At 47.6% G+C, this 22,204-nt stretch overlaps 1 protein-coding gene across 1 annotated transcript in view; it reads right to left on the reverse strand.

Moving 5' to 3' along the window:
• Positions 1-3,022: 3,022 nt before the first annotated feature.
• CEP250 (centrosomal protein 250) overlaps positions 3,023-22,204 on the reverse strand; it is a 34,539-nt gene continuing 15,357 nt past the window's right edge. Inside the window, exons 18-31 of the mRNA XM_030463337.1 lie at positions 21,677-21,856; positions 20,074-20,208; positions 19,605-19,748; positions 18,864-19,165; positions 17,485-17,644; positions 16,403-16,715; positions 15,482-15,609; positions 15,100-15,220; positions 13,341-13,495; positions 8,628-11,345; positions 6,398-6,553; positions 5,906-6,001; positions 5,697-5,747; positions 3,023-3,695 (exon numbers count right to left, since the gene is read on the reverse strand). Of these exons, the coding sequence (XP_030319197.1) occupies positions 3,414-3,695; positions 5,697-5,747; positions 5,906-6,001; positions 6,398-6,553; positions 8,628-11,345; positions 13,341-13,495; positions 15,100-15,220; positions 15,482-15,609; positions 16,403-16,715; positions 17,485-17,644; positions 18,864-19,165; positions 19,605-19,748; positions 20,074-20,208; positions 21,677-21,856 (4,941 nt within the window). The 3' untranslated portion in view covers positions 3,023-3,413. The remainder of the gene's footprint in view (positions 3,696-5,696; positions 5,748-5,905; positions 6,002-6,397; positions 6,554-8,627; positions 11,346-13,340; positions 13,496-15,099; positions 15,221-15,481; positions 15,610-16,402; positions 16,716-17,484; positions 17,645-18,863; positions 19,166-19,604; positions 19,749-20,073; positions 20,209-21,676; positions 21,857-22,204) is intronic.

Genomic DNA, 22,204 nt, shown 5'->3' on the forward strand with positions numbered 1-22,204 from the left:
CATCTCATAATGAGCAGCCCAATAATTGACATAATTGACACATAATTAACACATCCTTCAGTTTGAGCAAATAGGAGAAGCTGGAGCTCAGAAGAACAAGCAGCTCTCAGAAAGGGACTGAGTCTACTTGGTGTTTCTCAGCCTTGCTACCAAGGTGCTCTGCACTGCTGAAGTGTAAAAGTCATGAGCATGAGAAGCAATCCCTCCAACATCATCTGTACAGCTCTGCAAGTTCAGGGGCTTCAAAACACCTAAGAGGAGGACAGATGTTTCAGTATTTATTTTTTGGAAATGAAAAAGAGAAAAATCCTGACAGGATTAACTCCTGTAAGGAGAGTGGATCAGGCCAAGCTGTTTGTGTGAATTTACTTTATGTAGAATTAAGACTTCTAATATATGCTAATGAATTTGTATTCATAACCAGTAGAATTCAGGGTTAAACTGAGAAAGAAGTGAACACAGCAGCTCAGACATGGCATTTTCCCACTAGAACAATGTAACCAATACAAGGTCCTAACGGGATTAACTTCTGTCTTGAAGATAATTAAAAGTGTAAGTCTTTTTCTGTAAGTCTTGTTCTTAAAACAAGTCTTGTTCTTGAAACAAGACACTGCCAAGGCCATTTAGGTGCCAGCTGGGCACCAAAGGATGTGAACATCTGCACAAGAAGAACATAAAGATGTCACCACCAACGGAGAAGAAGAAAGTTCTGGCTGGGGTCTGATATCACCTTGTAACAATAGAATGAAGTCAGCAAGAATTGAGAATGTAAGGATGTTGTAACCTCCCCTTTTACTGTATAAATACCCCTTATCCCTGGGAACTCTTTGTCCAGCACGAGCTGGGAGTTCCCCGGATCCGAAAATAAATACCTTTGCTGTTTAAAGGCTCAAAACTCTGTCTCTAAACAGTTTTGCTTGGCCTTTTTCAGCTTCGGAAAGCAGAAGTTTTTTCCACATTTGACCTTAGAAACCTGATACAGCAGAAGCACAGAACTGGCTTCTTCCCTGTACACCTTCTCCAAGACATCTGTCTCCAAATCCTGTGTGGTAAGGATCAGCCAGAGCATCAAACTGGCAGATCCCAGGGGTAAGCAAGAGAGCAAATCTGCCCATGTTGCAACCACTGCAAATGCTGCTGGTGCATCACAAATGAGGTGCAAGATCGCCAAGGAAAGCACCAAGAAAGCCAGAGCCCAAAGTTCAGCAGCTGGATGCAGAATTGATGGGGGGTGCCAAAACCACTGTCCTTGAAACTGTGAAAACTGTGAAGAAGTCAGAGGAAGAAAGAAGCCCAAGGAAAAATCAGAGAAACTTCAACCAAGGAAGATCGTGCCACCTCTCTGCAGTGGTCACCCTGTCAGAAGAAGCAGAAGTCAAGGAGAGCTCACACATTGTCCTCCATGCAGGACAATTGCTGGTCCATGGAAGGCCTCCAGAAGTCCTGAGATCACACCTCTGGAACCACAGCAAGGTCTTCAGTGCCTGCCCAGGAATCTCTGTGTATCCTCAGTGCAGGGATCATGCAGGCACCCTCCTCTCCACGAGCCCACAGGACAGCCCATGCCTCCAGTGGGTCTGGGTGCCCCAGCCCAGCAGCAGCATGGCACAGAGCATCACAGTTAAAGCTTCTCCTGGAGAAACCCCCCAGCCCCAGTCAGGAAGGAGGGCAGCACCTGGGAGCCTTCTGGAGGGTGTCCTGAGCAGGTCTGTGGCTCACACAGAGCCCCCCGGGCAGCTCCTCCAGGCAGAGAATAAAGAGTTTGCTCCCCAGGGATTGCTTGTGCCTACCTTTATCCAGACCATTCTGTGTCTGAGCACTTTCCCTGCAATGTTTTACCTCATCTTCCTCCCTCTTACAGCCTTGGTCAGGCTAAGACCCAGCTTTACAGGGAATCTTAAGTAGTGAAAAGCAGCCAATGGTTTTGCCTGGCATGGGAAGCTTTGTAGCCAGGCTGGAGGAGTGGCTGGGCTGGTTCTGAAGCTTTGCTTGTGCCTTATGCAGGTGCTGATGAAAGCTGCAGCTGCAGCTACTCCTTCGTCTCAAGACCTCCCTTTGGGTTCCTACCCAGCACCCTCGGGGCTTTTGGTGTCCTGTCAGGGAACCACCCTTCAGCTTTTTATCTTTCCCAGAGGGCTCCTCACCTCCTCTTGATGCCTCGAGGCCTCTCTCTTTGTTCTTCCATGTCCCATAGAGACCATGTGGGCCTTTTGGGGAAACCTAGGGGCTGCCAAATGGCCTTTCAAAGCCTTCCAGTGCCCTCTGTTTCTATTTTTCTGCTTCTGAGGGCCCTTCACTTGTCCTTTGATGTGGTCTGGAGCTCCAGATATGCTGCTTGGTGCAGACCAGAGCCCTCTGTGTGCCTTTTGGTACACAGTCCAGGTCCTCTCTATGTCTCTGGATCCCCATCCTGTGCTGCTGGATGCCACCCAGAGCCCTTCCTCTGCCTTTCTGTATTCCCTGGGACTGGCTGGTGTAGTAACCCACCCTGTCCTCTACAGGTGACAGCTGAGGGAAGTGCAGGGCACAAATGGAGGTTTGGGTCTGGGGGGACCAGGTCAGTGCAATTTCCTGCTGGGAAGATGCTTTGCCTGTGATAGGAATGTCAGTCTAAAAATGGTGAAGGGCAGAGGCCAGGGGCAGGAGCCAGGTGGATGTTGGGGACCATGTGTTGTGTGGCAGCATGTGGGTCCCTGGGCCTGGGGATCTCTGGGCTGAGAGTGGTCCTTGGCTACTGAGCTGATGCCTGCTCAGTGTGCAAAGTGTCCTCATTGCAGGCTGCCTGCTGGAGACCAAGAAGCAGAAGCTTCCCTTCCTGCATCCCTCTGCCATGAGGCATTAGCTCTTTCTGATGCAAAGTGTGCCTGGGCACTCTCAGTGGCCACCAACTTGCACACTTGGCATGGGCTGCTTGGGCCATGGTGCTGGCCTTGGTCTGGCTGAAAAGCTCTGGTTTTCATCCAGAGATGCAGTGTCCCTGAAGAGGACATCATTGCAAGAAGATTTCTGCTCAGAGCCTGGGTTGTGTTTTTGAGAAGTGTATTGAAAAAATAGAAGCAGACAAAAGTCTTTGCAAGCAGTACAGAAATGGACAGGAACAAGCTAACAAGGAGGGCTGTGTGGGGACTGCCAAGGCATGCTGTGGTGGAGTGCTTTGGAAAAGGAAGAAATTTTACCTGCTCATCAGGTTCATTCTGTTTTTCCAGGCCTATGACTGACCCCATCCACACAAGCCAGCACCAGTTTTGTCCCACAGCTGCTTCTGCTGGGGAACCTGCAGTGAACACTGTGCTCTCAACTTGTTTCTTACTTTGGGGTCCATGCCTTGAACCAAGTCTCTTGCCACAGTTCAGCTGCTATGGAAGGTCCCCAGCTTGACTTCTGCTGAAGCCTTTTGCTGTTTGATGGTCCTGCTACCTCAGCTCCTCACTTCTGGCTGATCTGGCAGTTGAATGCAATGGTTCCCTCTCAGGAGAGTCCAGAGATCTTAGTGCCAAGCTCAGGTTCAGGGACCGATCCAGCTTCCGAGTCTCTGCTTCCAGAACAGCAGCTCTGGGCTCCCTAACCACAGCTGCTAAGGAGGAATTGAGCTCCTGGTGAAGGTCTGATAGCTCCTGGTTGGTTTTTGCACAGCACTCAATATAATCCTGCTTGGATTTTCGTTCCTGTGCCAGCTGTGTCTGTAGAAGGGACACCTGAAAGAGGCAAAAGGCTCAGAGCAGACCCATGCTGTTAGCACCATCCCAGCACCAGCTGCCAGGGGAGACTCCCTCCAGCTCCAGCCCTGACAAAAACTTTGTCCTTGTGGAATGGGAAGCAGCAGGTTCCCAGAGCCACCCAGAACTGAATCCAGATTATCCCCAGTGCCAAGTTCCTTTCTGGTGTACAGATACAATATAAAACACCAAGACATCTCATGGACATTAAAGAGAGAGGTTCCTACAGGGTTTAGAACCCAACTCTTTTTTTCAAGAGGGAGAACCGGGCTACTAACACCTTAGTTCCACATGCTTTCTCCTCAGCAGGAGGGCTACAGGTTACACAAGGTACAGAAAAACTTCTGTTAGGATTGGGTCTTAGAACTTGCAGCTAGCTAGCACATAAAGAGGAGATATCTCTTCCATCTTCCCTAACTCTTTAGAGCATTTCCCAAATAAGCAAAGCATAATTTGAAGAACAAAGCCCAGAGGAAAATAAGCCTGAAAGGACTGCAGAGGCCTTGAAATGTCTTAAATTCTGTCCTTTCCTGACAACACAGGGTTGTACCTGCTGGGCTTTCTGGTGGGAGAGGCCCAGCTGCTCTCAGCTCCTGTTAGGTTTGCAGTGCAGCCCCAGGAGTTGTGGAATGGTGCTGGAGTGGAGGAGATGCCAGCAGTGGTACCTGTGCTCAGTGCTTTTGCTGTTTTGGGGAAAACAGCTCAGCTCAGAGGTTTTCCTCTGGTTCCAAAGGCTGTGTTCCATATGGGAATGCAATCCCCAACCCTCAAGCTACAAATATGAAAATATTCTTTCTTGGCAAGTGGACTCCAGTAACAGAAGTTTTTCTTAAAGGAGTTTCTCTTATGGAACTGCTGCATTTGAATTACAATTTATGGCTGATCCACAGAAAGCCAAACTATATAAAAAGTGGGACCCTAATCTAAGCACCTAGAGCAGAGGAGGTGTGGAACTTGGGCAGTCAGCTCTGGCACGGGGAGCACAGGAATGAATTAGGAGCCAGCAGTGCACAGGAGAAGTAAGACATCAAAGGGACTTCACAGCAAACAATATGCAGAGGCCAGGAACACCACCACTGGTGAGAGGGACAGATCTGACCTCTCTGGAACAGAAAAGGCACCTTTGTGGTAATGGGCTTGGAAGCTTGAAAAGCCCTCCCACACCCTGGTAGGTAACCCTGAGGTATGAGTGGGAGAAGTGGCCATCTGCTGCCATGAGCATCTCCTAGCAAGTGGGAGATCAAATTCCAGCTCTGCTGTTTCTCCAGCCCAGAGGTGTGCCCTACCTACCCAGCTGAGGACTATTCTTAGAGCAGAGCACCTTCATTTTCCAGCTGAATTAGGTCCACAGTGCAGGCAGACAGAGGGGGAAGGGGGCTCAACCAGTTACCTGCAGCAACACAACTTCAGACACTGAGGCTTCCTGGGGAAAGCATCCCTAGAATCCTAGAATTGATCAGGTTGGAAAAGACCTGGAGGATCATCCAGTCCAACCCTTAACCTAGCACTACTATCCCAGCTCTCCCAGCCCACTGCTAAACCATGTCCCCCAAAGGTAACTTGTCCCTTAAGATATGGTTTCGGTACCATAACCATAACCAAACCAGTACCATAACCAAACCTTGATGGTTTCAGTGCTGGAGCTCTGATACAACATGAACTCCACTGTTAACTGAGCCAAGGGAAAACAGAGAGAGTCAAGAACATAAGTATTAAGATGAACATCCTTAGCATATTCACTGTTTTTTGGTGAGTCCCAGTTTTCTGAATTTCCTCCAATCCCTTTCCTACCATGCCTGACCTCAGACAAGTCAGAGACCTGATATATGTGACTGATGTCATTTGGCTGTGGCCAACCCATGTGCCTGCTGACTCTGCCTGGTGTTCCTGTGTCCTGACAGCCAGACAAAACTTGGGCTGTAGCACCATGCAAAGCTGTGCCCTTCAGTAGCTTTTGGTCAGGGCTTTCCTGCTCCTCACCTGGTTCTGTAACTCCACTAAACGATGACTGCAGCAAGCATGAGACTCCTCCTGTGAAGAAAACACAAGGATTTATTTTTAGTGTCCAGTTTGGACAGGGCTATACTGGACTTCTATTAGGTCTACACTGAGGGCTCCTGCCCTTGGGATTTACCATCATTCTTCCATTTGGCCAGAGCCTCCTCTCACCAGTAAGGTTCTGTTCTCACCTGCCTGGGAACCTTGTGCTGGTCAGACTCAGAACCTCCACATGGATCTGGCAGAGATCTGTAATATCTCTTCAGCCTCCTCCGTTCACGTTCCACCTGCACGTTGGACAGGAGAAAGGGTCACAGAAACCTGGCAGCAAACAAGGAGCAAAAGCACCTCTGGACATCACGGGAAGGAGATTTCTGCTCAGAGGCTGTTAATTGCACCAGAGAACACTGAAGGCAAAAAGCAATTGATGTGGTTACAGAAGAGAAAGAGCAAGAGGACATAATTCCTGAGAGTCAAATGTGTGTGCATGGGGACACTGATGCCAGAAGGGTGGTACTGAAGTGAATGTGTGTTTGTGAAGGGGAGAGACAACACAAAAGTGTCCACAGGGGAAGCAGGAGGGGTGAGGAAACAAGCAGAGGACTCCAAAGTGCTGTCTGTGGAAATGTGTTGTGTTCCAAAGGACTGTGAGGTTTTCCAAAGGCACTGAAAGCCTCTTTTACCTGCTCAAGAGTCTTCCTGAGCTCAGTGTTGTGTTCCTCCAGCTCAGTCTTCTCAAGTTCCAGCCTTGCAACTGCTCCTTGCAGACATTCCAGCTGCTGTGACAGGATTCTCTTCTCTGAGAGCCATGATAGCTGCTCCCCTTCTGCCACAGCCTGCTGGGTGTTCAGAGAGGAGACTGTGAGCTGGTGCCACAGGAAGGTCAGAAGGGCCAAAATCAGCATGTTGGGGAATGGACAGTGCCAAGTCCCTTCTCCTCTTCCCAGTCTCCAGGCCAAAACAGCACATGGTATTCCTCAAGTCTGTTCTCCAGGTCACCCTGGAGAACTGGAATTGTTTGTTCTGGACATGTTCCCTGCTAGTTTTGTTCAGTTTTCCCCATTCTGGTTTTGAGAGAGGCTGGAAACATTAATTTCCTATTCAGCCACTTAATGGTTTTACAAAGGTCTGTAGTATTTCCAGCTCCCTCTTTCTGAGCTATTTTCTCCAGCAGGAAGACTTCCACATGGACATGTTCCTCTTAGGGAAACCATTTAACATCTTTGTCCCTGCTCTTTGACCTTCACAGGGTATTCTCCAACCTCTAGTTCTACTCCCTCTCCTTGGATAACCACACAATATGCAAGATGTGGGTGATTTCTGCAGACATAAATCACAAATGTTTTGCTCTCAATTCCCTTTACCTCTTACCTCATCATTACAGAACTGCTCTTTGGAAAAAAAAAACAACAAACCAGTGTCAACAAAGCCTCTGCTCTGCACCCAGTGAAAAGCCACCTCCCTCTCCTGGGTTTCTTGATTAACTGCTCCTTGAAGCAAATTCTGACAGCAACTACAATAGTCCTGGTGACAGCACTGCATGGATCTGTAGGGATGCAACTGCATTACCTGATCCAGTGCTGTGCTATCCCTGATCCATATGGATGGAACTGATGTCTTCTGTTGTTTTCGTGTTTCCTGCCCTTGTCACTGCTCTGCTTCCCATCAACAGATCCCAATGCCTCTCATCATCCTGAGCAGGCTGGTAGTAAGGTTTCTCAAGTCACATATAAATGTATAATGCATAAACAGAGCCCCTTTTCAGTAGGATTTTAAATGCCTGCATAGCAATGCAATGCCAAAAGCACCTGTGGCAGAGTCCCACAGACTGCTGAAGCTGCTCCACTACCTCAGTCACATCACCTGGGACAAATCCACCCAAATTTCCCTCCATGCTTTTTGGACTGCAGCACAGGTACATCCTGAACATGCAATGAAGCCTTAACCTGGTACAAATTCCATTCTTTTCAATGCACTGGAAAAGCTGTACCTCAGATATCACCATCTCTGAGCACCATCAGCACCTGCTCAGCCACTGACAGAAGATTCCACTGAGCTTCATACAAAACTGCACTCAGTTTGGGGCTCCCCAGTTCAGGAGAGACTGGGATCTGCTGGAGAGAGGCCAAGGGAGAGCTGGGAGGATGATGAAGGGACTTGAGCATCTCTGCTGTGAAGAAGGACTGAGAGCCCTGGGGCTGTTCAGCCTGCAGAAGAGAAGGCTGAGAAGGGATCTGCTGAATGTCCATCAATATCTGAGGGGTGGGGGGCAATGGGAAGGGCTCAGTCTCTTTTTAGTGGTGCCCAGGGATAGGACAAGGAATAATGGTCTTAAATTAGAACATAGGAAGTTCCACCTCAACATGAGGAGAAACTTCTTTACTGTGAGGCTGAGGGAGCCCTGGCCTGGGCTGCCCAGAGAGGTTGTGGAGTCTCTTTCTCTGGAGCCTTTCCAAACCCCCCTGGATGTGTTCTGTGTGCCCTGCCCTGGGGATCCTGCTGGGACAGGGGGGTTGGACTAGATCAGCTCCAGAGGTCCCTTCCAACCCCTGACATTCTATGACTCTCTAATTACTTTGGTCAACTGCACTCTTTCCTTTCCATTCCAAATCCCAACCACATCCCCTTGGTTAAGCTTGCCTAGACAGGAGAGAACCAATTCCCCACCCCCAAATCTGGGACTTGATTTAATTTTAAATCAAGCTCTGCAGTTCTTTCAGGAATTCTGGGCTTGAGAAACCATTCTAGCAGGGGAACAGTCTCTGGCTGGAGCTGTCCAGACTGCTGGCTGCAGTCAGGGCTTCTTTGGCAAAACAGGTCATGGACTGATTGGAATATATATTCCCAGATCTTTAAGGGAAACATCTTTAGAAGCTTTTCTGGACATTTGAGCTGACTGCTGCTGCTGCCTACCTGCTGATGAAAGCGGTCTGTGTCCCTCTCTGAAACCATGCTCTGCAGGACAGCTATTTCACCCCTCAGAGTCCCATTGGTCATTTCACTGCTGGTGAGGGCAAGAGTCAGTGCTTGGGCCTTCTCTTTCCATGCCACTTCTCCTCTTTCAGTCTGTTTCAAAAGAGCAATCAAACGCTCCAGTTCTTGACTCTTTGCTTTCTGCTCCTGCTCCAGCTGCTGGGTGAGCTCCCTCTGCTTTTGCAGGAGGTGCTCTCTCTCCTGGAGAACCCTCCTCTTCTCTGCTTCCTCTTCCTCCCATTTTTGGAGTTTTAGGATTTGTTTTTGCAGGGTCTCCCTGTCACCTTTCCATTGCAAAGCTGATGTTATTTGTTTCAGGAGTTCACTCTGCCTCCTAAGCTCTTGTTCTCTCCCAGTCAGAGCCTCCTCTAGATCCCTGACTCTGTCTCTCTGGTGCTTGATCTCTTCATCCTTCTTTGTCAGAGTCTGACGAACATCCTGGAGATCTTCCCAAAGACCTCTTCTTTCCTCTTCTGACTCTTTTGCCTCACTTGGAGCCCTGCTCTCTCGTTCCCTTGCAGACAAGTCTGCTGCCAGGAGCTTCTCTTGCTCTCTCCAGTGCCCAACCTCTTTGTTTTTCTCAGTTAGCCTAAGCTGGAGATTCTGCAAGGTCTTCAGTTCTTCTTCTTGGTGCTGGAGTTTTTGCTTAAGAGTCTCATTGTCTTCATCTCTCTTCCTCACCACTTCCTCAAGCAGATCCACTTGCTTCTGGCATGATGTTAGTGCTACTTTCATGCTTTCCTCATGAAGCTGCAGTGTGTTCATTTGCTCTGTCTGCCTGAGGAGCTCTGAGCGGTGCTTCCTCACTATCTGCCTCATTTCATCTAGATCCTGCTGTAGCCTCTTGGCCTGATTACCTTCTAGCTCCTTCTGCTCTTGAAGGTCCTGGACATGCTCTTGCAAAGATGCTATCTCTTGATCTCTAGCCTCTAGGACAGATTCAGCATATTCCAGTTTTTGCAGTATGTCCTTAGTCTGCATCACTGCCTCTTCCTTTTGCTCTTGAAGCCTAGAGACAGCCTCCTCCAGAACCTCTATTTTTTCTTCTCTTTCCTTCAGAGTCAGTTTTGTTGCTTGAAGATCTGTTTGGTCAGCTTCATTCTTTTCCTCCTTTTCCTTGTGTGCCTCACATTGCTTTTGAAGGGATAGCATTTCTTGTTCCTGTTCCTTTAGTACTGCTTGAAGATGCTGCAGAGCTTCCTTCTGCTGGTCAGAGTCTTGTGCTTGTTTCTGGAAGGTCTCAATCACTTCCTTCTGAGATTCAATGATAACATCCTTTTCTTTCAGTAGTGCTGTAGTGTATTCTAAGTGTCTATGTAAGACATTCATCCGTTCTTCTGTTTTTTCCTCATAGCTCCTTCTTTGTTGCTCTTGGCTGTCAATGAGTCTGTCCTTTTCTTTTAAGGTTTCTAAGGTCTGCTCCAGTTGGTCACTCACAGTCCTTAGCTGCATTTCCATGACTTCAGCTTCCTGGATTTGCTTTTGTTTTGATTCAAGATCTTGCTCTTTTTTAGATATAGAAAGTGTCATCTCTCCTACTTTACCATGAAGCTCTTGCAGGTGCCCCTCTTGCTGTTCCTTGTACTGCTGCAGGAGACTTAACTGATCCCTTTGAGAGTCACACTCGCTCTCTCTGTCTTCAAGAACTGCCCTCAGGTGTTCGAGGTTTGTGCGCAGAGATTTCACCTCTTCTCTCTCCTTTTCCAGTTCCTGGATCTGCTGAGTCAGAGATAAAAGCTCTGTGTTTTTTTCCTTCAAATTTTCTTTCATATGGTCAAGATCCACAAGCAGATTTCTCACTTGTGATGCCCCATGTTGTTCTAGAATCATTATTTTCCCCTCCTGGAATTTGATCTCCTGGTCCCTCTCCTCCAGCTCTTTGCTCACCTTGCTGACAGCATTCCTCTGCAGTTCCAGTTGCTTCTCCAGCTCTTTTATCTCTTCTTGTTGGGATCTGATCTCCTGGTCCCTCTCCTCCAGCTCTTTGCTCACCTTGCTGACAGCATTCCTCTGCAGTTCCAGTTGCTTCTCCAGCTCTTTTATCTCTTCTTGTTGGGATCTGATCTCCTGGTCCCTCTCCTCCAGCTCTTTGCTCACCTTGCTGACAGCATTCCTCTGCAGTTCCAGTTGCTTCTCCAGCTCCCCTATCTGCTCATGCTGGGACCTGATCTCCTGGTCTCTCTCCTCCAGTTCTTTGGTCATTTTGCTTACAACAATCTTTTGGTTTTCCTGCTGCTTCTCCAGCTCCTGTATCTGCTCTTGCTGGGATTCTGTTTTCTCTGTCATCTCCTTAATAACCTGATCAAGAGCAATTCTCTGCATTTCTTTCTGCTTTTCCAGCATTCTCATCTGTTCTTGGTATAACTTGATTTCTCCCTCCCTCTCTGACAGGGTGGCAGATGTATGAGTGAGATTCTCCTGCAAAGCTTTCACCTCTGCTGCCTCTTTCTGTAGCACCTGGATTTTCTCCCATTGTGTTTCCACTTCCTGGTTTTTAATTTTTAAGACAGACAGTGTGGTTTGGAGTTCTTGTTCAAGAGATTGTTTCATATCTGTTGCTGTATTTGCTCGCGTTTCAGAGGCTATGAGTGATTCCTCAAGAAGTTTTCTCTCCCATTCTAGTTTTTCTTTAAGTTCTTGCAGTCTGTCTCGTTCATGCTGCAAAACAGGGAGGAAAAGATTCATTAATCCCATCTATGTATGTTTGATTATCATATTATATTTGAACTCCTGCTCCAGTAGGAGCCAATGCCTGAAGTTTGAGCTTTTAGGATAAAAATCAAGCTACTGAATTAATTTTTCTGTTTGATGTAAATTTTCTACTGTGGCATGAAAAGGATTTAAGAACTTTATTTGCCATCATCTGTCCATAACTGATTTTGGGACTAACTGTAAATGGAGAAGTGGGAAATACTGATCTTGTGAGAACAGCTGCACTGGCTCAAATGCCTAGGCTTGTGCCCTGGGTGTAACAGTGCCTGTAAGGGCCCACCTGGGGAAGAAAACCTGAGTGGGACAGACTTACATGGTACCTCCCAGCCCCAGCACTCTTCCAGCTTGTGAGGACTTGCAGAGTCTCCCCCTGACCCTGTACACATTTGCTGTATTTACAACACCTTTTGTCAAGAAGTTCTTCAGCTCTGCACTGCTCAAAGTGTACCCCCTCCTGTCTTTTGCTCATGGTGTGGCTCTTCTTCATCTTCTGGAGAAGTGAGCAAAGGAACTCCTCCCTCTTGGCATCCTGCAGACCCTTCCTGTGTTGCCTTTTTTAGGCTGTGTCTTTCCAAGCTCACTCAGCCATCTTCCCAGCTTACTCTTCTTCTTCTTTGCCCTTCTCTGAACCTCTTTTAGCTCTGGTCTGTTCTTTTGGGGAGGAGCCACCAGAACTGCAGCCAGGATTTAAAGTCCACATGAAGCATGATTTAGACACTGGCATGATGATGTTCTGTCCATTAGGAAGGGAAGGGACAGCACTTCATGGACTTTTTCCCTACTTTCTTTTTCTCAACTGTGCAGCATTTTCATGGTACCATCCTCTAGAACCCCCCTGTCCCATCCTGAAGGGAGAATGATCAGATCACAGTCTATTATTCAGTGTTTCAAAGCAAGAGTAGTTTTCCCCTTGCAGACACACATATTTAGCTTTTATTTCTGAAACTTCTCTCTTTCCTCCCCACTGTCTGCTCTCAGGTGGCCAATGTTCAACACCTTCCTATCACAGGCAAACTTTGTCCTCTCACCTCAGATATTTCTCTGAATATAGATCTGAATATAGATTTAGACACAAGTAATTGCCCAAACCATGCCATATAAACAGAGCCATGTTAGAAAACTACTCTGATTAAAGCTTCAAGGGCAGAAATCTTCAGAACTGAGGAAAATAAACACCTTGAATAATAACTGAGGTTTTTATGACTACAGCACCTTTTCCTGCTTGTCTGGAAGAATGCAATCAGAAAAGTCAAACCAAAAAAAGAACCACTGGTAAAAACAATATTCTTCTCTTCTTGTAGGTCTCTCCACACAGTCTGTGATATTGGTCATCTTAGCAATCTCTCCTTTCTGGCAAGGGCCCTGCTAATTCAGCTACATGGCCTGGAAGGAAAGCAAACTTCTGGGGAAAAAGGAATGATGAGGGGAAGGAAGGAAGGAAAGGAAGGAAAGGAAGGAAAGGAAGGAAAGGAAGGAAAGGAAGGAAAGGAAGGAAAGGAAGGAAAGGAAGGAAAGGAAGGAAAGGAAGGAAAGGAAGGAAGGAAGGAAGGAAGGAAGGAAGGAAGGAAGGAAGGAAGGAAGGAAGGAAGGAAGGAAGGAAGGAAGGAAGGAAGGAAGGAAGGAAGGAAGGAAGGAAGGAAGGAAGGAAGGAAGGAAGGAAGGAAGGAAGGAAAGGAAGGAAGGAAAGGAAGGAAGGCAGGAAGGAAAGGAAGGAAGGCAGGAAGGAAGGCAGGAAGGCAGGAAGGCAGGAAGGAAGGAAGGGGAAAATGAGGGAAACTTGGTCAGCATTTGCATACTCTTTATCTTCTCAGATTTGGACTGAATCTGTACAAGACCACCCAAAATCACCTCTTCACTGGAAAAAGGTGCTCCTTAGAATTATTAACAGAAGGTCAAAAAAACAGGTAAGAAATGGCCCTTCAGGGCATCTGCCAGCCTCACCAGAACATCCTCTCTTTCCTTCTCAGTGTTCCTGAGTTTCCTTTCCAAAGACACCACCTCTTGATGCAGAGTCTCAGCCTCCTTTTTCAGAGCAGTGACCTCTTCCTGCAGGGCAGCTTGTACAGAGTTCTTCTGGCATTCTGCCTGCTGTGTCTCTGCAGCAATAAAGGTGAAAGAGAGGATGAAAAGCAAAGCAAAACCAAACTGATTTACATCCTACAGAGAAATCATAATTTTCTTATCTGCCTGTCTGTGTTTTCCAGGCCCTAAGCCCACAAGGATTTTCAAAGAAGATATAAATAAAGGAAACTTCCAGGCAGAGAGAAAAAGAATGAAAGTGACAAGGTTCAGCATGTGAAAATGTGTTTGCTTTTTTGCTGGTTGAAGTAGCAGGGCTAAGGTGATGGCTGCACATCACCCACAGTGTTAGAAACAGGCAGAACAGCCATCAGTGAAACAAGGACAGAGACTGTAGGGGAGTGTAAGATCCAGTGTCTAGGACAAGGAAGAAGCAGCAAAAGTGAAGATAGACTATGACACAGTGAATTGAGCAGAAAGACTTGAGAGAAGTTGGATTAAAAAAATCAGGTGTCAGTGTTGTGCCTGAAGATGGTATTTGTCCAAAAGAATGCTAGAGGAACTGGCAGAAAGGAGGAGGAAATCTTAAGTGATGCTGGGGCAACGTGACAAGAACTGAGCATCACACCAGCACTGAGACCTGAAACTGAAAGAACTACAGATAGACAGGAACTTGAACCAAAAAGGGTGATTAGTGGGATAAGCAGGATCCAGCCAGTGGCAGCATTTAAAGTCCATAAGCTGTTATATGTAACACATGTAGTAAAAACTGCAGATGTTCCAGAAAAAGGGATGATCTAAGGCCTGGAAAAGCCTAATGTAAAAAGTCTGAGAAATGCTCAGCAGTTCCTGCTCAGAGAGGGAACATGAAGAACTGCTGAAGGGGTAAATGCACTAAAGGAACAGGCAGCAGCCTGTGAGGAGGCAATGAGCAATCCCCACACTGCCCTGCTCCTGAGACAAGGATAACAATCAGATGCCAAAGCAATTCTGATGTGGAGAGTGGGAAAATAATGACAGAGAAAGGAGCAGGGATGCCTGTCCAGCTATGATACAGAGAGACCAACAGCTCTGGAGCTCTGGGGTGGGCTGGAGAGAAGGGGACCATGTGAACTGGAGTTATATGTGAACTGGAGCTGACAGATAAACCCAAGGGGAACATGTTACCAAAGGTGTAAGGGAGAACTGGCCACGGAAGTAAGAAATTGTGTTTGCTATGGCTGTGAGCTCAGACACCAAATCAGTATCAGCAAGAAAACAGGCAAGAAGGATGCAAAAGCACTAGTACCAGAGGGCTAGGAAAACCAGAAGAAAGGATGCAATAACACAGCAACTGATTACTGAACTCTGTCAATCTGCCCTGTGGGAGGAGAAGGGAGTCAAAACAGAAAAGTCTTTTACAGAGAGAAGGATGCTGTAAGGCACAGAGCTCCCCCTGCTCAGTCACATGAGACTCCACAGGCACCAATTCTGCACGTGTATCACCAGCAGCACAGCTGGATGCACTGCTGGACACTGGATTTTTCTCTGTAAAAGCTTTCACTGGTAGGTCTACAGCTAAGTCTCATACTTATTTTTCTCCTCTTCCATCCCCAGGCACTGCCCTTTTCCTCTGTGTGGCATCAGAGAAACCTGAAGGTGAGACAGGATGGGGTGAGTGGTTGGAAAGGAGCAGCTGTACCTTCCTGGCTTTGAGCTAACTGCTTCTGCAGCTCTTGATTGTGGGCACTGACATGGTCCATCTCAGCTTGCCTCTCACTCAGTTTCAGCTCCAAGTCCTGGATCTTCTTCCTTGCATCATTCTGGAAGAGGTAAGAAGAGAAATAACACCTCACAGAGCCACTGCTGGCAGGAGAAAAAGAGGTACAAACACTAAGGCAGAAAGAGCTCAGGTGGGAGGAGGCAGTGGGAGAGTCAGGGGAGATGTCACCATTCTCCTTTCTCCTCACGTTAGAAGCAAACTTGGCCTGCAAGAATTTACCCCCCTCCTGGCTTTGGCACTCTGCTTGTCAGTTCTGTCCAGCAGAAGGACAGGATTTCTGGGTGCACTAGACATGTGTTACCAGATCCTGCTGAGTCTGCTTCAGGTGCTGATGCAGGTCTTGAAGGGCTGCAGCCACTCTGTCTGCTGTCAGTTCTGCAGGGAGGTCCCCAGCCTGAGCAACAGTGAGGCTCCAGACATGACCCTGTTCTGAAGAGAGAAACCATTCTGTTTCAAGCTGTGCTTGAAGGGTCTTCAACAAGAAACAACTCTTCATACACACGAGGAGGTGGCAGTGCCTTTGACACTGTCCTACAGCTCATGTTACAGTGAGATGTGTGTCACAGACTGAAGTTAGTTTGATAACTACTAATGTCAGTGCTGCCCAAGGAAAAATGGCCCTGCCCTGCAACTTGGCATGACAGGGGATCACAGAGTGTGAGGGGCTGGGAGAGACCTCAAAAGATCATGGAGTCCAACTCCCTGGCAGAGCATGGTCACCTCCAGCAGGGCACACAGGAACACATTCAGGCAGGTTTTGTTTCCAGAGAAGGAGACTCCACACCCTCCCTGGGCAGCTGTGCCAGTGCTCCCTCCCCCTCACAGGGAAAAAGCTTTTCCTTATGTTTGTGTGGAACCTCCTATGCTCCAGCTTGCACATGTTACCCTTGTCCTGCTACTGGACATCCCTGAGCAGAGCCTGGCTCCATCCTCCTGACACTCACCCTTTACATATTTATAACATTAATGAGGTCACTCCTCAGTCTCCTCCAAGCTGCAGAGCCCCAGCTCCCTCAGCCTTTCCTCAGCAGGGAGATGCTGGGCCCTGTTTGATTTGGATGATGGTCATTTCCACATACACAGAGGGACTCATCTCTCTGCAGGGATGTCAGGGTGTCAAGACTTCCCAAGGCTTGAGTCAGCCTAAACTGAAAGGATGAGCCTGTTGTATCTGGATCACAAGGAACCACCCCTCCCCTCCCTCACCCAGCCTCCCACTTGCCTGAACTCCCAGTGACCAAATCTCTGCTGTCACTGATCACGCGGTGGAGAACCAAGTGGAGTTTCTCCAGCTGGGATTGGGCTTCCCAGTGGGCACTGTTGGCCTGCTGACACTCTGTGGCCAACACCTCTGCTCTGCTCTCTGTGCTACGAAGCCTCAAATGCAGCTCAGCCACCTCAGCCTCCAGCACACGTACAGAGTCCTTGGAGCAGCATTCCCTGGCTCGGGACTCCTCCAGATCCTGCAGCAGCTCCTGCTCACGAGCTGCCAGCCCAGCCTCCTTCTCCTGCACTGATTCCTGCAGGACCTGGATCTGTAACAGATGCACAGAGCCTCAGGGACAGAGCTGCTACTGAGGAGCAGAGCACAAAGTAAAGGGAGGAGTGAAGGAGAAATCACTTGATCAAAAAGCACACTGGGGACAGAAGGCACAAAGCCAAGAAGTCAAACTGAGCAAAATAAGGTAGAAAGAGGCAACTGGAGGGTAAGAGGCCAGAAGGAAGATCCCTCATCCTGAAAGGAATGGTCAAGCTGCCAGGCTTCCCTGCTTTGCAGCCTCAGAGCTGAAGCCCTGTGTGTGTGCAGGAGGGTGACAGTGGGTGGCTGGCAGGGTGAGGACAGATGAAGCATCTCTGAGTGGGGAGCAGAGCTGCCAGGGGTGCCTGGGGGCAGAAGGAAAGGGGAGGCAACAGGGATCCCTAATGGTGCCTCTCCAAAATGCCAGATGAACTGGCCAAGATGGAAGTGCCTTCCACAGGCTGCAGGAAGCACTTCTGTTTCACCAGGCTGCTCAGGGCTGACAGAGGTGGAAACACCATCTGGGGACTCCATTTGTAACAGAGATACTGAGAAGCTCCAAATGAGTCTTCTGTTTCTCTTCAGAGATTCAGTGCTGCCACCCATGAGAGAAGAGGGGCAAACATGGGTAGAACAGATCCAGCCTTGACTTCAATGTGCAAAGTCTCTCAGCAGAAGACTGACAGAAGGACTGTATGTTGTTGGGAGGGGAAACAAGTTGGGGTCTAGAAGCTGCAGGTGGGATTCTATGTCCCTGGAGAAGAGGATGCTAGAGCATAGGTCACCTGGTTGTTGAGCTCTTGTATTTCTCTTCTGTGGTCTGAATGGAGCTGCTGGGCCTGCTGAATAGCAGAAAGAAGCTGAGACACCTCATTGTGCTGGGCAAGGTTGTTTTCTTCAAGGGCTCTAAGGCTCACTTCTTTCTCTTCCAGAGACAGAGTCAGCCTGAAAGAGAGAACACCCAACTCATTACTACATGGTATAACATTTAATAAACTCTTAGGACTTCTAACACCAAGGGGAAAATTGCTCTGACTTCTGAGGTTTGTCTAAATAACTTGGCTGCTTGTTCAGTCCTAAGCCAGGCTGGCAGTACCACCCAAGCATGTGCACACCACTCTTGTCTCCACAAAGGAAGGTGAATTACTCTTATCTCTTCTCAATGTGAATATAAACATAACAAAGTTTTAAAATGAAGACACTGGGGAAGAGGAAAATTTTTGTTTTGACTACTGAGACTACAAGAAACATGTTTTGTCAATAGTCAAGTGACATTTAGCGACTCTTAGCTTGTATGTTCTGGTAGGAACAACAGGAACTGACAGCAAGGTGATGTTTGGGGAGTTTCAGGTGCCAGCACCTTTATTACTTTTAGCTAGAAAAATGAAGGCCAATACTAGAAGTGGTAAGGGAGCACTGGAAGACATATTTGGATCCTTATATAAGATGCAGGAAGAAAGGGAAGAGAGAGTGCTCTGCCTTTTATTTCTCTTCTTCAGTGAAGGTATGTGTTGAAGACTGGCAGGGTGTTAGCAGGTGAAATAGCCTACCCACCCTTTCTTTCCTTTCTTGCATTCCTTGGACAGTCAGTGACATCTGCAGCTGTTGAGGCTGGCAAGGACCCTGCTTGAGCATCTCCAGACACCCACTGGGATTTTTTGAGGAACAAGGAAACAGATGGCAAAAGAAACATTCTTTTTTCTTGGGTGCCTCAGAGGGGACATCTGGTTTGGTTTAAAATCTCACATTTAAGATGGCTTCTGCCAACCAGGATGGAAGATCAATACAGATCCTGAGTGTTTAAAGCTTATGGGCCCCAAGGCAGAGGTGATAGATCTATTTAACTCATTATACTGCAGCTTGTCCTGCCTCCTTTGGTGTGTTTCAGGTTTGAAACCCAGGAAAATTTAATTTAACAGTATTAATATGCCAACTTAACAAAAGAGTATCTTTTTGAGGAAGGACTACTCCAAAAGCCACTGTCTTCAGAAAAGCTGTAGCTAAAGGATTAAAAGAAGAAATTAAACACAATTTCAGAGAATGAAACACATCAGCATGGATAGCTCAGAACTCTGCTTTTTAAGAAATGCTTCCAGAGCCACTTGTAAATGCAAAGATCTAAAAGAGGGAAATTAACAGAATGGAGAGTCTCACAGGCTTGTACCTGGCTTTTTCACTCTCTAGAACCTTCAGTGAAGCCTGAAATTCAGTGTTGCGCCGCTCCGCTTCTTCCCATCGACTCCTTTCCCCCTCCAAGGTCTGCAGACACATTTGCAGCTTCTTGTTCTGATGTTCTACCTCCTCCCATTGAGTTCTCTTCTCCTCCAGGATCTTCTGGAGATGCACAACCTCCAGCACCTTCTGCCTTGACAGTTCCTGTGCCTCCCTCAGATCTTGCTGAGCTTTGCGGCCAATCACTTGCTGGGACTCCTGGGATGCTGTGAGTTGAGATGTCAGCTCCTCCACCTCAAGTGAAACAGAACAAAGCAATCAAAGACCACAGCTTCCCACTGCCAGCTGTATCATGTACTGTGAGGAAAAGGAAAGAACAGCTTTAAATTTCATGCTGTCATGAGAGTAACAGATTCACAATGGACACAGCTGACCTGTTGAAAAATCTTACTGGGTCACCATGTTTACCTGAAAAAGCACCTTCAAAGCCAAGGCTAGCAGGAACAGGCCAGCAGAAATTTATTCTGGTGAGTGCTAGCAACAGGCAAAAGGACTAGTCCAGGCTGCTGTGCAGGCCAGCAGCTGAGCTTCAGCTGACCAGTAAGTCTGCTTCAGACCAGATGAGATGGAGACCACAGTATGGGGATGACCCCATCAGCCTGCTCTGCAATGGAAAGGCAAGGGGAGAGAGCTCATGTCTGATGAGTGGAGCAGCTATTGCTCTTTCAGTCACCTGTTTTTGTAGAGCATCCCTCTGCTGAAGCAGCATATTTGTTTCCTCCTTTATGGTTTTGATTTCTTCCTTGTGCCTCTTCTCCACAGCTTTGATCTCACTCCGAGTTTCCTGCAGCTCTGCCTGCAGCTTTTCTGTCATGTTCTGGCAAACACAAATGGAGAGCAAGCTACTTGGACTGCCAACAGCTCCAGCTTTTTTCTCTTTCTGCCTCAAAATTACAACCAGTCAGCCACTTCTGTCTGCTTTGCTACCCAGCTCTGCTTCTGTGCAGCCTTTCCTTCCTGTGGCTGCTCTCTGGAGCTCACCAGGCTCTGTGCTGCCAGTGCCTGCAGCAGTCCTTGCCTCCTCAATCCCAGCACTTAGGTTTTCCTTCCCTGTCACTGCCCTTCACTCTTTCCTGGTGCTCTCAGCCTACAGCCAACTGCCAAGGCTCTGTCCTTCAGCTTCCCCCACCAGTCAGACTCACCTGCCCATTCTCTTGCTGCTCTTCCATCTCCTGCCTGAGCAGCTCTAGCTGCTGGTGGGCTTCTCTCAGCTCTCCCTGAGTCTGCAGCAGTGTCTCCAGCAAAGCTTTCTTCTCACGCTCCTTTTCTAGCAGGACCTGAAATAAAGAGAAGATGGCTTTGACCTTTCCATACAAAGCCTGTGAGGCAAGACCCAAATGCTGAGGGGCTCAGGTCTTCTCAAAGCACTGTGCTGTTGGTCTCCTTGGTCATCAGCTGCCCCTGTGGAGACACAGTGAGACTGGCAGCATAAACATGCTCCCTCCACAGTACAGGCACAGTCCTGACACTCCAGGGACATGCTGCCATCTCTGAGCACTGCCCAGTCCTTTCAGTACCTGTGGACACAGCTGAGCTGGGGTACTGCTGTCCCAAGGCACTTTGCATAAAGAGGACTTTGGACAGGACACTCTGTATGACAAACTTCCTTTGAGAGCTGGGCACAGAATAGTTAACCAGCAAATCACTTGAAACGCTGCCCAGAAGACATCCCTGCTTTCCTGCTCAGAAATAGTTCAGAGGAGCCCTAACAAATTTTTTTCTTTTGTCAACAACCGTGCCACATCCTCCTCATCCCCCCCATCCTCCTGGGGATTCAGTGCTACCAATTCATTTTGGTCTTAGATGTAAAGACTATAAGCATGGATCAGTACTGAAAAACAGAAAAATCCTGACAGGACTAATTCCTGTAAGGAGAGTGGATCAGGCCAAGCTGTTTGTGTGAATTTACTTTATGTAGAATTAAGACTTCTAATATATGCTAATGAATTTGTATTCATAACCAGTAGAATTCAGGGTTAAACTGAGAAAGAAGTGAACACAGCAGCTCAGACATGGCATTTTCCCACTAGAACAATGTAACCAATACAAGGTCCTAACGGGATTAACTTCTAGCTCAGAGATAATTAAAAGTGTAAGCCTTGTTCTTAAAACAAGTCTTGTTCTTGAAACAAGACACTGCCAAGGCCATTTAGGTGCCAGCTGGGCACCAAAGGATGTGAACATCTGCACAAGAAGAACATAAAGATGTCACCACCAACAGATAAGAAGAAAGTTCTGGCTGGGGTCTGGTATCACCTTGTAACAATAGAATGAAGTCAGCAAGAACTGAGAATGTAAGGATGTTGTAACCTCCCCTTTTACTGTATAAATACCCCAACCCTTTCCCTTAACCCTGGGAACTCTTTGTCCAGCACGAGCTGGGAGTTCCACGGATCCGAAAATAAATCCCTTTGCTGTTTAAAGGCTCAAAACTCTGTCTCTAAACAGTTTTGCTTGGCCTTTTTCGGCTTCAGTACCTATCAAAAGAAGACCAATGAGAGACTGTGAAGGCAGTCTGTGGTCTTAACAAAAAAAAAGAACACAACAGCAGCACAAAAATCTCAGCTGAAAGGTGACATTTCTGTCTGGCTTCCTATGAGAGGAAGTCCCAAAAATAGCCCTTCACCTCCCCACATCCACTGTAGAAATGATGCAGGGCAAGCTCCTCACAGCCCCACATCCAGCCATCTCCCACAGCTCAAACCTTGCAGAAATCCCCCCAGATCCTCCTTGCTCAGTGGTTACCTCTTGCTTGGCATTTTCATCTCTGGTTCTTTCTGCTTCTTGTTGAGCTTGCATGGCAGCAGCTTCCTGCTTCACATCAAACAGCTTCTTCTCATGCTTTCCTTCTGTCTCTGCCTTCTCTTTTTCCCATTTCTCCAGCATCTCCTGCACCTCTGAATGGTGCCTCTCCCGCTCACTTGCCTGATGAGGGAAGAAGACTTCAAGATTCATTTCAGCCAAGCTCCTCAAAAAACAAAAAAACCCAAAAAAACCCAAAAAACCACCACTACTTCATCCCTCCCACAATTCCCCCCTGAGCAGTGCCCAGTAGTGGCTTTGTGCTTTCCAGAAATCATGTCCTGGCAAGGAACTTAAAAGGAGGGTTTTTAAACAAATCAGAGCCTTTTAGGTTGGAAAAGACCTTGGAGAGAGTCCAGCCACTAGGAAAAGGAGATGTTACCTTCCTCTCTGCAATGGCTGACTGCTCCCTAGCAAACCTCTTCCCAGGGTTTCTCTCTATTATCAATCAGTCCCTCTTTTTAAAGCTCC

This window comes from Calypte anna, chromosome 20 (assembly GCF_003957555.1).
Source record: "Calypte anna isolate BGI_N300 chromosome 20, bCalAnn1_v1.p, whole genome shotgun sequence".
NCBI classification, from domain to species: Eukaryota; Metazoa; Chordata; class Aves; order Apodiformes; family Trochilidae; genus Calypte; species Calypte anna.